Source organism: Convolutriloba macropyga, chromosome 5, assembly GCF_964194025.1.
Source record: "Convolutriloba macropyga chromosome 5, txConMacr16.3, whole genome shotgun sequence".
Taxonomy (NCBI): Eukaryota; Metazoa; Xenacoelomorpha; order Acoela; family Convolutidae; genus Convolutriloba; species Convolutriloba macropyga.
Window position 1 is genome coordinate 21,213,152 of NC_134472.1, and position 15,793 is coordinate 21,228,944.

Below are 15,793 nucleotides of genomic sequence, written 5' to 3' on the forward strand. Positions count from 1 at the left end.
GAATTTTTTTTGCTATTCTTCTATTTCTTAGTTTTCTTTTTATTCAAAATTAGATTTTTGTAACCTTAATACGGCTTGCTTAATTTTTGTGAGCATTTTTGTAGTCTCTATTGCATGAAAGGAAGTTTGTTGTTTGTTTGTGTACTAACACTATACCAAAAATAAATTGATTTTTCTATTTCTATTGTTAATTTGCTTTTGGCTTATTTTTGTTATTTGTTTTAACATTGTTATGTTCTCTACTTTGAGTTTTGCCAGTTGATGCTAGTAATTTAATATGCCATTTTTTTGGGTTAAAGCAACTTCGAGTCGTTTTGGGAACTCTTCCGGCTATTTTTTTAATGTTCTGTTCACACTTTCTACTTTTTGATGTTAATGAGAAGTCAAATTAGAGTGGCAATTTTTTTTCACAATGAAGTAGTAAAGGGTGTAAAAAAGCGATCATGTTCTAAATCCGATTTTTTAAGAAGTATTTTTTTAAAAAGAAAGTGAAATTGGTGATAGAAGTAACTCTTGTTTTGTTTTAAGATTTTTCACCTGAGGCAATTTGAGATCTGTGTTCAGTGTTTGTTTTTCATGAGTGCTATTAAAAACCGAGCGACAGTTTCATTCTAATTGTGCCTAGTTGCAAAGGGTTTAATCCCTCAAGGGGCAGTTGAAGTGTTTTACGATCTTGACACAATTTACTTCAAGTCTGTTATTTAGATCATTTCTGATAGTCCTCAAGGGTTGCTAATAGGTATATGAGAATTGAAATAGCGTTCTTAGTTCATAGCTAGTGGTTTCTCTAGCATTGTCACTAATTTTTTTCAAAGAATAACTTGCTTTTTTTGTGTTTTTCCGTTTGCGTTTAATAGCCGGAAAGCGATAGCTGAAGCTGTTTTTGGCCTTCTCTTGGTTTTTTCATTTCGTCGGCAAGATTTTTGTTCGATTATTTGATGTCACAATAACTTGAAATCTGCTTTTTGTTCATTCGTTTATGCAGTCTCACTTGAATTGTGTGCGTGACGTCATTTCTCGATCTTAGTAGAGAGAATTTTTTTTTCATTCGCGTTATTTAAGTTTTGGTCAGACATGACTTATCTCACTCTCAAAATTGACTTGCTCGCTCTGAAGTTGACTTTTTTTACTGCAATTCATAGAGATGAGGTCAAGTGAATGCGTGTCACTCTTATTGAAGGGTATTGGAGTGCTATTAGAAGGAGCTATAAGTTACAGATTCTTTATCAAAACAACATCTCAACATTTAATAAAAAGAAGTTTCTTCTTTGGTCTGATTCTTTTACTATTTTTTAAGACTGCAAATCTACGAAGCTGTTGCGGCTATTTTCTGGCAACCTGCCAGCTTTGTTGCTCTTTTTGTTGTCATAAGTTTTGTCTCGTTGATGACTGGTCATATCGGTTGCAAATGAATTATAAAGTATTATTGGTTGGAATTGCGGAGCTTTTGTTTTTTAATTGCTCTCAAACGAAGTTTGTAGCAATTATATTAGTCCGGTTGGTTTTTTTATGTGATTTTTTGCTTGACCAATTTTTCGTCTGACCCATTTGACTTTTGGTCCTCGAAAACAGGATAACAAGTTGTTCCCAGCGGGCATTAAGTTCCCTTAGAGCCTTGCAGCTCACTAGTGTCCAAATATGCGATTCACAGAAACTGTTTTAGAGACTTGTACTTATGGTGTGCATGGCGGCCCTTAGACGTTGACCCTTAGAGGTTGTTCTAATGTTGTGGAATTTGTTGGTTTCTGTTGGGTGTATGCATATTATGATCATTTTGTTGGTTTCTGTTTGGTGTATGCATATTAGGACCATATTATCAATATTTCTATAAATTTTTTTTTCATATATTTTATCAACACTTCGTTATATATTTTTATCAACACTATTTTTCGCGAAATGGAAATTTGTACCTTCAAATTTGTTCTTTTTTGCGGATTTTGGGTCATTTGCTTTGTTAAGTGTCGAAGTTTTATTTCTTTAGAAATATGGCGATTTCCAGGTCATTGGTTATTTCAATTCTTCGGATTGTAATTCAGAACTTGTCTTGCTGTGTTTATAAATCGTCGTTATCCTTAGTTTGTTACGACCATTTGATCACGCGCCAAAAAGTCGAAGTGGGATTTTTTAGACGTGTACCCCTCTGCAGTTGAATTTTTGTGCGTGACGTCATTTGTTACTGCTTTCTGTATGGGTTTTCATGTCAATGCTGTAATGAATTTTTATCAATCATAACTTACCTCACATAAAATATTTTTTTCCGTCACTTATTTCGTCTAATTTCAGGGTTTAAAGTCTAATTTGAATAGTCGAAGCCAAAAAGTCGAAGTGGGATTTCTTAGACGTGTACCCCTCTGCAGTTGAATTTTTGTGCGTGACGTCATTTGTTACTGCTTTCTGTATAGGGTTTCATGTCAATGCTGTGATGAATTTTTATCAATCATGACTCACCTCACTTAAAATATTTTTTTCCGTCTTTTATTTAGTCTAATTTCAGAGTTTAAAGTCTAATTTGAATAGAAGTTAACCGATAATTATAAGGCTATATTACTTGAAACCCATCAGTAATTAAAGTTTTATTTGAAAATAAGGGTAATTTGGAATCAGAGTCAGTTTTTCAGACCGCAGTTTTTCTTTGGTGTTGATTTTGTTAACTATATTGTCTAGCAGCGGTTTTTTGCGCGACTATTATCCGGCAATTTGATTTCTTAGTTTAGCATGGAAGTTAGAACAGAAATAAGTGACATTAGATTGTAATTAAAACGGATTCCTTATCTTTTGTATATCATAAATGCACAGCTCTTTGGTAACTATATTTGTAGCTCTTTGGTACTATCTGCAGACCCAGTAGTCTTTGTTTTCCAGTCATACGCCGCAATTGATCCGCGAACTGGCTTCACCGGACACCACCCTCAACAACAGCGTGACAACAACAGTGCAATCAATTCCATAGGCATCCCACCACCACCCTCTCGCCCCACCAGCGCACGATCAGCTACTAACGAGAATTACCCTCAAATTAGCAATTCGTTTTTCCCACCGCCTCCTATGCGCCCTAAAGAGTTCAACATTATCGAGCTAGAATAGTATGAAATAAATTGAGATCCAGCTTTAAATTGTGTTGATTTCTAGGTTTGTTGATTACAGTCTGTTTATGCTTTTTGAAATTGATGATCGGGATAGCGATTGGCACTCTTAACATTGCTAGAAGAAGCCGCTTAAATTTGGCACCCTATTGTCGCTGTATTGAATTTGAGTGTGTGTTACGGAAGTTACTTATTTTTAGGAACTATCTTCGGTTAGAACCAGCTGAGTTTACGATTTAACTGAATTTATTTTTTCTCAAAGCAACTTCTTTAGAACAAACAAGATTATGACAAACTACAGGTGCATTTATTTACCAAATGTACGTTATTATTGGCTCTCAAATGCAACATTTGAGTCTTTACCAGTATTTTTAATGCGATTTCCGTCCGATTGTGTTCCATCGAGTATTTGGAATGATTAACTGATCAAGCCCGAGGATATTACATTGACTGGCAATTTTTCACTTTAGCTTTTTATGGTGAATTTGCACGGTGTATAAAAATAGCTCAGATGGCAGAATTTAAGGTTTATAGGCCGGTTTTTGAAAAGTTCGGCTGAGTGTATTGCAGTCATTAATTGCTCTCAAACAAAGTTTGTAGCAATTATATTAGTCTTTTTTACGCGATTTTTCGTGCTACCGACTTTTCCTGCTCAAAAATGGGATAAACAGGTAGCGCCCAGATATAGCCTTTCAGCTCATTAATCTCCAAGTATGCGATTCACTGTTTTGTAGACGTATACTCATGGTGTGAAGGGTTGTTCTTAAAGTATGTTTAATAGCCGCGTCAGCAATTCAAGGCAGCTATTATTGCGGTCCTAATTTTTAACAATTCAAAGAATTTGAATTGTATTGGGGCGCTGTCTGTTTTTAAAGATCTGTTCACACATTTTCATGATTTTTGAAATCAAATTGGAGTAGTGATTTTGGTCACGCCGAAACAGGAGATGGAGCGAAAAGAGAGCGGTTTTGAGGCGTGAATTTTTTTGCTCTAATTTTAAAGTAGAGTGAGAAAACAGTGTTTGAACAAAAATTCCCTTTCTCGCTAGTGGTTATTTGTTCACATGCGGCAATTTCACTTTGGTTTTTACTGTTTTTTTAATTTTTGGATCGGATTTTTTTTCTGAATGGTTTTCCCAATCCATTCATAGTTCATTCTAGGCCTAGTTTTTTGTTAGAATCGAATTTTGCTTTTCTCGCTAGTGGTTTTTTGTTCTCGCTAGCAGCATTTTGACATTGATTGTTTTTTTTGTTTTTTTGATCTGATGTTTTTAGAAATGGTTTTCCCAATTTACTCATAAGTTGTTCTATGTCTAGTTTTTTTTTTAGTCAATGAAAATTCTTTGAATTGTACGTCAGGACTTGTCCTGCTATGTTTTTTTACTTCGTCTTACCCTGACTTCTTGGAATTGATTTTTTCAATGACTTACCTCACTCAAAAAATTGACTTCTGAACGAACTCACTTACGGAACTTGAAATTTTATGAACATTTACTCATTAAAGGTCAATAGTGTGCATCAAAAGTAGTGCCAAGCATATATGCCCTAATTCTTGATTATTAGAGTCTTGAGTTTTTCATTTCGAATATTAATTTTGAAAAGCCCTATTAGGGTTTTCTCCCTATAGAGCTTATGTGTCTCATAAAAATGACAGTTGAAGCTAACCCAAAAAGTCTAGTGGTCTATTAAAGGTCGGGTGGTCGATCTGTCTACTTTAGTTGTTTGAATTCATGTAACGCCGCCGCAAGCGTCTATCGCGGCTATTTTCCGGCAATCTACCGGCTATGTTTTAGGTATTTTGTCTTTTTTGTATGCTCGACGAATGTTCAAAACAAATATAAATTAAATTTCTTAATTCTGCTCCTCTGTTTTTGATTAGCTTTTGTCAAATGGGTGCTCATACCTTTTAATAGCTCTCGAATGTTTACAGTAATTGTTGTGGTTGTGTTAGTATAACCAATATTTGCCTTATGACTGGACTGGGGCTGGCACAATGATTTCTACCACCGAAAAACTAATTGCAACCAATTTTTAATTGCTCCCGTCGAGAAGCAATTATTGTAAACGTGTGCGTCTTTTTTTATGCAAAATTTTTGCTTGACCGTTTTGACTTTTCGAGTGACTCTTACGCCCTTGACGTTTTGCGTGATCTAAAATTCCCTCTCAATCACAATTTCATGAACCGTAACTCAATTGGTGGCAATTTAATACTCAAAGGCAAATGAAAAGTGCAGCAAAGCTGGTGCCATTGTTCACTTTAAATCTTAACAGTGGTATATATTAACCTCTAATGTGGTTATTTGAAGCCCACTATTGAACCTCTTAGTCCCATTTCGGCTCCCCCCACCCGATTGAAGCAGGCTGCAGTTGATTAGAGCTCCCACTGGTCGTTCGAATGCAGTTCTTTTGACATTTGGTCGGTTATGTTTTTGGCTAATTTTCACCAGTATAGGATAACTTCTGAGGGTTAAGTTGACTGGTGAAATTGAAGTAGTCAAATGGCAGCTGTTATAAGGTGTACTCCAGAAATTAAAAGCTACTTAGTTCCTAGAGTCCCATTAAAGGTCTTTGGAAAAAATTTAAAAAAAAACATAGCAGGACAAGTCCTGACGTACAATTCAACCAATTGTGATTGACTAAACAAAAAACTAGACCTAGAATGGACTATGAGTGAATTGGGAAAACAATTTTGAAATAATCAGATTAAAAAAATTTAAAAAAATTGAAAATTAAAGTCAAAATGCCGCATGTGAACATAAAACCACTAGAGAGAAAAGAAAATGTGGTTCAAACAAAAAAACTAGGCCTAGAATGAACTATGAATGGATTGGGAAAACTATTTAGAAAAAAATCCGATCCGAAAATCGAAAAAAACAGTAATCAAGGTGAAATTGCCGTATGTGAGCAAAAAACCACTAGCGAGGAAGCGAATTTTTGTTCAAACACCGCAAAACGCAAGAAAACCAAAACGCAAGAAAACAAAAAAATTTCACGCTGCAAAGCTCGCTTTTTTGCTCCACTTCGTGATTCCGCGTGACCAAAATCACTACTCCAATTTGACTTCAAAAACCATGAAAATATGTGGACAGGTCTTCAAAAGAAACTACCGAGCCCCAATACTATTCAAATTCTTTGAATTGTAAAAAACCTATCTTAGACACCAGAAGCCTTAAACTTTAAAAATTTTCAAAAATTTTTTTTGTAGGTTTTCTTTTGGAGCCCTAAAATGATTTGAAATTTAGCGCTATAAAAGAGCACTCCAAAGTGATTTTTTGTTGACCTCACTTTTTTTCACCTGTGCAGTATGAGGGACTGAAACAGCAAGCGTTTCAAAATTTTTGAGGAAAAGTTGTTACCTGAAATAGTCTGAAATGGATTTTGCGCTATAAAAAGCACTCAAAGGTGATTTTTGTTGACTTTTTTTTCACCTGTGCAGTATGGGGGGTTGAAACTGGAATTTTTTTAAGTGGGCGCTAAAATGGTCTGAAATGGATTTTGCAACGTTTTTTGCTTTACCGTTTTCTTTACGTTTAAGCAATTTCGAGATTTGCGTTACCTAAAATGTTCTCTCATTCGCTATTTTACAGTTGAACGCAGTTGGTGGTAGTTGATTACTAAAAGTCAAATGAAAAGTGCGCCAAAACCTGTTTCTTTTTGTATTATCATCTCAAATCTTGGTCTATAATTGCCTCTAGTGGCGTTATGTGAAGCCCCCTTAGTATACGGGCAGACAATAGAATTGAGCCCCCGCCATGCATTCGAGAGCTGTTTGGTGCAATGTTAATTGGTTATGCCTGTTATATTTTTTCACTCCTAATAATCAAAAGCCCTTTCGGTTTTCTTTCACGCATTTTTGTTCAAATTGTACAGCTGCTAAAATTTTATGCTGCCTCTATTGATATTGATAATCAAGATATTAGCGGGGCAACTGTTATAAAAGTTAGTGCTAATTAATAGCCGCCCTTAGGTCAGTCGGCTTTTATAGCGGGCTTATTTTTTTAACAATCCAAAGTTTTTGGCTTGTGTTGTTGCGCTGGATTTTTTTGATTTGTTCACACTATTGATTTTTTGACGTCAATCAAAGGTCAAATTAGTAGATTATCTTCAGTTTTTGAGACGGATTTTTTTCACATGCGTCAACTTGACTTCTTTTTTTCAGTGTTTCTTCTCTTGAGCGCTATTAATAGGATACATATACCTTCTAATTGCGCCTATTTGCATTAGCTTGAATTAATCATCGGGAAGTTGATGCTTTTTTTTTTACTTTTACTCAATTGGCATAAAAAAATTAGCAAATAATTGAATTGCCCCCTTTTTAATTTTCTCCTGTCCTATCACTTAGTATTTTTAATGACAAGTCTTGCTTGTTGCTAATGAGAAACAATTGAACCTAATTAATGGTGTGAGTTCACAGCTAGTGGTTTTCTTGACTTTGACACTATTTCTTCTCAGAAACTTTTTAGTGAGTTTTTGAGGTTTTAGCGTATTTTTTTTTACTTTTGTTGACTTATCATTTTAGGGACAAACCTTATAGATTGCTACTAGAGAAATTGGTGGATTTAATGGTTTCAATACAAAGCTGGTGATTTCTTTGACATTGCCGCTATTTGTTTTGTTTACTAAGAAGTATTATCGAATTATCGAGTTTTCCGAGTTTGTTTTCTTGACTCTTAGGCTCATTAATGACAGGTCTTATTGGTGGCTCTTTATACCTAAATAAATCGAATTTATCGGTTTGGTTAATAGCTTTGATTAATGATGAAAAATGCCCTTAATTAGTTCTTAGCAATCCTTTTTTTGGACACTTTTTTTTCAAAAAATGAAAATTGGTTTTTTAGTCTGTTATTGTTTTGTTTGGGTTCTTACTGCTAAGTCTCAAAAATGATCTCTAATTGGCCTTCTAGTGCGACATAAATTTGGCAAGTTTATTTGCTCCAAAGTTTAGCTAGCGTTTTTACTGACTGCGATACCGTTTGCTTTCGAAATATTTAAGCGAATTGTGAATCTTTCTTTGTTCTTTTATTGTCCCTTTGCAGCCATTGGAACTGCCAAAGGGTACTTTATTACTTTTAAGTTTTATGTTATGCTCTGTTTAAGCATTTTTGTATTTAGTTTTGTGATAGTTTTTCTTTGATGCCACTGATTTTCAAAAAATATTCTAATTTTCCAATTTCTGTTTTTGCGTTTTTTGCTTCGTTTGTCATTGCTTCCCACAAGGTTGTTATATTGTGTACTCATTCTGAGGATGCGTGCAATCAATGCTTTGATAAAGTGTTAATTTGGGTTTTGTTTCTGATAACACTAGATTTTTTTGAAAACAACATTTTCTAATTGTTTTTAGATTTCTTGATCATTTTTCCGCATATAGGGTCATGTATTTCTTTTACCCGTCTTAGTCTGGCGTTGTTTTAATAAGGTTAGTTGTCAGATTATTAGTTTATTCAGTTTTTTGTAAATCAGGACTTGTCCTGCTATGTTTTCTTTTACTGCTTGGCATAAAAATTTGTCTCGCTTTTTAACAGCTTTTTTAATATATTGCGTGAAATTTTTTGACTTCTCTATCCGAGTGTCACTTCTCTCATTCTGCTCCAAGTGCTTTTAACCGGCTGTTGTTCAGAAGAGGAATCTAAAAAGATTGTAGTCAATACTGAAAAACGAATCGAAAAATTGAAACGGGATAAAGCCTAGTTTTTGATGCCCGCTTCTTGAACTCCGTTTTCATAAGTTTTAGTTGCTTCCTCAAATGCTTTTTGTTTTCGATACTAGTCCCTGTATTCTCTTATTATGAAAAATTAGTAGGCCTAACTACCGAATGAGATAAAAATTTGGCTTTGATTTTGGGAATTTTGCTTTTGCGATTTAGGTTTTCTTCGTATTTTGTTTCTTCCTTCTTTGACAGGTTTTAGCCGTAAGTAATTTTCTGATATTAAAGAAATTAGTGGTCAAAAATAGAACATTTTTGTGTTTGCCTTGTTTTTCGTTTTTAACTCCCTCTGCTCGTTTTCATGTGACTAGAAAAGGGTGTTTTGAGGGAGGAGGTAATAAATAAATTTTCGATTTAAGCTTGAAATTAGTTTAAAAACTATCGTTGATTTCTGCGTTTTTGCTTTTGCTTTTTTTGTGACAGATATAAAAATATGCCAGCGAATTCTTTTATCGAGCTTGATAATCGAGATCAAATGAGACAAATTTTGAGATCAAATGTTATGAAGTGAAAGAATTTAGCAAATCACATTCTTACATTTTTGAAATATTTTTAAGAAGTGGCTTTGTTCAGACGCTTTTTGGCTTTTTTGTTTATCGCTTTATTTTCTTACTCTAGGTAAGACAAAACGATGTAAATAATGGTTTCAAAGTGTACGATCCCATTAATGTCGGGAAGTTATATGCCTAAGAACTGTGCAATTACTAAATTTTGAAACATGTCGAATTAAAGAAAAGGTTTGATCTGGACTGAATTAACTCTTCTGATGTGGATTTTTAACTCACTTTATGTTCTCGATCGATTACCAACACCCTAAACTTCTTATCAATATTAGGATGGTACCAGTAGTTTTAATTTCAAAATGCCCATTGCCAAGTACAATACTGACGGTTCGATTTTTGAGAGTAGAGAACTATCAGCTTTGGTTTTTCTTTAGTTCTCAGCATTCGTTAAATTATTTATTAATGGCTGCGATAACGATTGTTGTGTGGGGCTATTATTGGCCTTCTGTTTTAATTTTTATTTTGGCGTCAAGATTTATGTTGCACCCTGTGCCGTTACGCTCTGTTCAAATCTGCTTCTTTTTCATTCTTTCATGCAATCTCGACTCAAGTGGTTGCGTGACGTCATTTTCAGTGTTATTGGAGAGAGTGTGTTGTTGTTTCGCTTCATTTTGTTTGGTCACACCTGACTTTCCTCTCTGTCCAAAATGACATTCCTCACTCTCAAAGACTTTTGCTTACTTTAATTGAAAGAGAAAAGATCAACTGAGTCTTTTTAGTCTAATTGAAGGTCCTTTCAGAGCAACTAATAGAAATAACGCAAGTTAAACAATTTCTTTAAAAAAATCAAAATATGACAGCTCAGCAATGAGTACAAAAAACAGCAATTAGTACTAGGAAGCTATTGTAGCTAGTTTCTGGCAATCTACCAGCTACGTAGATGTTTTGAGTTTTGGTGTTTATTCGACTGTGAACTATTCCAAAATAAATTTAACCATTTTTCAACTACAAGTTAGATATGCTTGGAGTAAAAACAAAGAGGAATGCCTTACAATTTTTTCACATCAACAGAAGTGTCATTTGTTGCATTTTTTAATGTGCAAAGTCATATAGATGGGCCGCATTTGAGAAAAATCAAGCTAACCTCAAACAATTCAAGCTGGCCTGTACAAAAATTTCAAGCTGGCCTTAATGCCTTAAAAGGAATGCCTTACATTTTTTTCACATCAACAGAAGTGTCATTTGTTGCATTTTTTAATGTGCAAAGTCATATAGATGGGCCGCATTTGAGAAAAATCAAGCTAACCTCAAACAATTCAAGCTGGCCTGTACAAAAATTTCAAGCTGGCCTGAATTTCCTAGCCCGAATTTGGCTGGTTTAACCATTGATAGGAAGTGATAGTTGAGCAGTTTCGACCCTTTTCGGCTGTTTTATCGTTTCTAGATCTTTCAAATTTTGACTTTGGTTGGGCTGGATACCCCCATTTCTAGTTGCAGTTGCTTGAATTAAAGTTCAAGCATGGGGCCAAAAAAGAAAGGTTTTGGTTAGACTAGAGTTAGTCTTAAAAACACCTTCGTTTTCAGCTTTTTGTTGCCAATTTTTTGCTAGACATTAATGTCTTTGTATCTTGTATAATTGGTATGTCGTGAATGTCAGTTGATAGTCTGTGAACAATTGGTTAATTTTCAGTGTTTGTAATGTTCGGCCAAAGCAACGTGACGCAGAAACCTGGCGGTTTATTTGGAACTGGAACCGCTGGAACAGGTACGTTGAGATTTAGCTTAACGGAAGATTCATCAAATCCCCCCAGCCCAAAGTTTCATTTAGCTCATTAAGAAAATGTAAATATTACTTCGATTTTGGCTAGGAAAATTGACTTTCTCACGGATTTTGTTTTTAGTTCTGATATTGTGTCTTTTAACATGTTTCCTCATTAGTAGTCGCAATTACGCATTGTTTGAACGCTATAACGATTTCTGAATGGACGCTAGTGCCGCATTATGATCTTAAATGGTGTCGATAAAAGTCAGCAAACTTAAATTCCTGAGCTTAGTTTTCATGAGTGACTTAGAGTGCTCTTTTCAGGTCTATTTGGCGCAACTACGTCTGCTGCACCCACTGCTGGTGGTCTCTTTGGCACCCAAAATGCGAACACCGCCCAGTCCACCGGTTCTTTGTTCTCCAAACCGGCTGCAACGCCCGGCTTCTCGCTCACTGCGCCTGCTGCAAGCTCTGCAGCATCCACGGGAGTAGCCACTGGCGGATTGTTTTCGACGCCTGCGACGAGTAAACCACCGAGTCTGTTTGGTCAGCCCCTGGCAAATGCAGCAGCCGCTTCTACTATATCAGGAACTGGCATGGGGTTGCAGCTTGGACAACAAAAACCCACTGGCACTGCGACTCCAGTGTTGTCGAGTATTCTGGGTGGAACCGCGAGTTCGGCGTCAACAGCTAGCACTGTGCCCTCATTCGGTGTGTCAACTTCAGCACCGAGTAGTCAGCCGAGTGTCGGGAGTTTGTTCGGGACGAGTGTTTCAAGTTCAGCGACCACACTTGGTGGTTTGGGAAAGAGCTTGGTCGTCTCCCAGCCCGCTGCTGGAACTCCCAATTTCTCATTTGGGATTCCAAAAGCATCAACTACGGCTGTTTCTTCAACTGGTGGAGGGTTGTCCTTGAATATCTCAGGGGCTGCTGCATCGAGTACTACTGGAGCAGTTAGCAGCACGGGCACTAGCTTGTTCACAGGTGCTGCCGCTGCAACATCTGCGGCTCCAGGACTTGGATTGAGTTTAGGTGTGAAAACTAGTACAAGCACTGCTGCTCCATCAGTCTCAATACAGCCAACTGTAACCACAGTCTCGCTTGGAGGCTCCACGACCGTGGCTCAACAAGCAACTGGCAAGGAAGTAACGTTCAAGCAGCTGGAAGAAAATGTTAGCAAGTGGAACGATGATTTAGACGAATTGGAACGCCAATTTCTGGCTCAAGCTACTCAAATTAATGCTTGGGATCGATTAGTTTTGGAGAATGGTGATCGTATCACAGCTCTGAACGAAGAAATCGGAAAAATCAAATCAAATCAGGACAAACTGGACCACGATTTGGACTTCATTGGAACTCAGCAGAAAGATCTGGAGGAGTTCATCAACAATTTGGAAGGATCTCTGGCAAACAGTGCAATTAGCCAACCACAAGATGCGGCCGATGAACAAAGACGAGATATTTTTGCGACAGCTGAAAACGTCGATTGTCAGCTTAAACAAATGACTCAAGATCTGCGAGAGGTTATTGAACGTATCAATGCTTCGACACAAAGCGATGAAAGCTCAGTGGTGTCACCATTCGGTCAATTGGAGCGTATTCTGAACGCACATGTTGATTCACTTAATTGGGCGGACCAGAACATTGAGAATTTAGCTAAACAAATTGATCAAATTCAAATTCCAAAAGTGGCTAACTAACTTGTGAGTTTTGCTTATGGGAAATGATGGAACCCTTTTGACGAGTTTTGTTTTTGTGATACCAATAAAAACTGATATTTATGATTTTCTTGAAGGATGTGTTTGACTATGTGAATAGAAGCAATCGTTATCTGTATATTAGATCACTGCTGTCGAAGTATCGAGACAGAAATGAGGCCGATAGGCCACAAGACAGCTCGTGAATGGTTGTCTCAAACATCAGTAATGAAGAGTTGAACTGTGTTGAAGTAGCTTCAATTTTATTAGGAAGATTAAATTAATTCTGTGTCTGTTTCAGAAAATAACCCTTAATTAGTTAGCTCCATTTTTAGTCAAACGTTGCAAGCTAATTGGAGCCATGTCTGCATATTTTTTTTCTAGAAATTTAGGAGAAACGCTTATAATACACACGCATTAAATCTTAGGTTTTAGGACAATCGACGCTTAAAATTGGAAATATTTTTTTGTGCTTTTCTCAAGTGATTAAATATGCTGATGTTCTTGTTTAGAAAGCTCTCTTAATTATCAATTCTTAAAGATGATTGTGAAATTGAACCCCGATTTATTGACAATTTATTGGATCTAATTTGAGCTTGAACTAGGAATAGCCAGAACTTGAGTTTTTCTAATTTTTTGAATTTTTAACATGACTCCTATATTTATTCCGTTGACTGAAAACCTCCATCAACTCCAGATTATTGAAGGGGCTATTTTTGGCGAAAGTCACAAGATACTGGAAACAATTAATAGAATATAAGCATGTTTTTGTGCTTTTTTCAAGAATTTATGGTTTCTGCTGGTCTAGTCTCAAAAAACACATTCTTTACTTTTTCGTTTAAATCAATTCTCGAGTTAACTAAGACATGGGCTTGAGCCTAAGGGTAAATGGTCACTGAGAGTTTTAAATAATGAATCGAAAAGCTTATTTTTAGTGGCCATCTTTTCGCACTTTTAGTGTGTTTAGGTATCTTGTGACGCCTACAAAATAAGGATTTATGTCAAATTCATTTTGTCTTATTGTCTAGAGAAGTTTTCTTCGGTAATTTTTTTGTACGTCAAGTCTCTCTCTCCTCTCTCTCTCTCTCTCTCTCGTTTATTTGTGTCCGGTGACCCTCTTAGACAAAAGAAGTTAGCTAGAAGGTATTGTTTAGGTTAAAAACAAAAAAACATCTTTAGAATCGAGTTTTTTCAAATTCCAGCGTTCTTTTTGCTTTTTCCGTTCTCATAAATAATGAATTTTAGCTCGGTTTTAGCTATGTTGGGAACCTATTCAGCTTTAACAATTGTACACTTGATTTTACTTTTACATTATCGAACACAAAATTCACGCTTATCTGTTTATCATTGAATTCGTCAGCTCTCTTGGGGGAAAGCATTTTGTTTTTGGGATCGAGCGTGGGTTTTATCAGAGTTTAGTTCTGTCCTTATTTCAACGATTGAGAATTTTTCCGCGATCAAATTTAATTCCTCAGTCAGCTTTTGAAAAGTTAAACAGTTAGCAATCAGACATTCCATTGTCTCATCAGCTCCATTGGGTTTTCTTGAAGTAATATTTCTTTCATGCAATGAAAATATGATCCTTTGTAATATGCTATTAGAAATGTAAATGCTCCCAGAAAGCTGATCTGTACTCCCAAACAAAAACGGAATGATCAATTTAAAACGATGAAATTGCAGTTTTCGGTTGCTTTGAATTATTGATATTGGTACTGGTTTTTTCTGTCATAAAAGCAATTTTTCGTTCTTTGCGGCAAGATAAGTTCCATCATCTCGAAATGGTGGAATTCCCCCTAATTTGAATATTTTGTCCTTTCATTTTAAAATACATCTTGATATGATTTAGACTAATTGTTGTGATGAACTCCTCTCCTCCCCATTCCAATCAGATGCGCATGAGCGTAGTGACATCAAGATTTTCGGTCTGGAAGAGGGCCCCGTGCGATGAAGTAGTTAATATCGCAAAGCTGATGTGAGTGAATATCATAACGACTGATATTAGTGTATGTTGCCGGCTCACAAGCATACGAGGTAAAAAACTTAATTGTTAAGTTTGTCCAGCGGTAAACGATGTTTGAGATTAAGCGAAGCAAAAGGAAACTGAAAGAAGGCCAGCATTAAGCCTACATCAATTTTGACGTGTCACCTTTGAGATTAAAGATGGCTGCCAATTACATCAAATTTTTGGCAAATTTAAGCCCCTGGTAAGGCCGTACCGAACTATGGAAGTCTAATGATATCTTCTGCAGTTCATATCAATAATCAACCAGAAAAACGTTCAACTCCAGAAATCCATTAAAAAGGTCAAAACAGATTTCGTTTCAAAGAAGACCAATGTTTACGTATTATGTCTCAAAAAATATTAGCTGTAAACTGAAGTTCGGAAAAACATACATGTACTAAAACCGTTCGGGACTCTTCTTCAAAATGGATAACGAACAAATTAAAAATAGCATAAATAGCGGAAGCTCTACGCTATCAAGACGCTCGACGCTTAGCTTTCAAGACTAAAGATGCCATCAGAAGCAACGCAATAAAACACAAAAAATATTGAGATTAGGCACAAAAGACTGATTACTTTTATTGAAAATTTAGGGCGCCAAAGAAGTTCTACACAGCGCTAAATTCACTTTTTGATCAACAACGTTGTCGAAACCAACATAAACAGATATTCTTGAATCATTTCTCAAACCAAAAATTTCCGACGATTTCGAAATAGCCAATGCGTTCAATGATGCATTCACGGCACGGATACAGTTGGGCACCTGATTGGTCCTCAGTACAACGATCATTGCCTTAAGAAGGTTTCCTTTTGTGAACACTTGTTTTTAAATCCAATACCCAATGACCTCCGGAATTGCAAAAAAAATGTCAAACTTTGAGATCACAGGGCAACTGGTCTCGATGAAATATCTTCCGAAATTTTGTAATGTAGCATTGAGGTATTTTGTCACATATCATTGGAGCTATGTAATGGATCACTAAGATTAGGATTTTTCCGAGATTGTTTGAAAATTTCACGAGTAAATCCTCTACACCACAAAT

General features: G+C 36.0%; 2 protein-coding genes across 3 annotated transcripts in view; both read left to right on the forward strand.

The window, feature by feature from the left end:
• The window catches only part of LOC142339219 (E3 SUMO-protein ligase PIAS2-like), a 46,629-nt gene extending 43,281 nt beyond the window's left edge, over nucleotides 1–3,348 (forward strand). For both annotated transcript variants that reach the window (XM_075389072.1, XM_075389073.1), the window contains one exon: nucleotides 2,863–3,348. In XM_075389072.1, the coding sequence (XP_075245187.1) occupies nucleotides 2,863–3,084 (222 nt within the window). In that variant the 3' untranslated portion in view covers nucleotides 3,085–3,348. The remainder of the gene's footprint in view (nucleotides 1–2,862) is intronic.
• Nucleotides 3,349–10,949: 7,601 nt separating this feature from the next.
• Nucleotides 10,950–12,887, forward strand: LOC142339220 (uncharacterized). Its single transcript, XM_075389074.1, has 2 exons — nucleotides 10,950–11,054; nucleotides 11,376–12,887. The coding sequence occupies exons 1-2, from the start codon at nucleotides 10,988–10,990 to the stop codon at nucleotides 12,749–12,751; spliced, it is 1,443 nt and encodes a 480-aa protein (XP_075245189.1). The 5' UTR covers nucleotides 10,950–10,987; the 3' UTR covers nucleotides 12,752–12,887.
• The last annotated feature ends 2,906 nt before the right edge of the window (nucleotides 12,888–15,793 follow it).

Coding starts and splice junctions, on each gene's coding strand:
- LOC142339220 (XM_075389074.1), top strand. CDS start 10,988: ATGTTCGGCCAAAGCAACGTGACGCAGAAACCTGGCGGTTTATTTGGA. Junction 11,055..11,375: donor AACTGGAACCGCTGGAACAG/GTACGTTGAGAT, acceptor TGCTCTTTTCAG/GTCTATTTGGCGCAACTACG.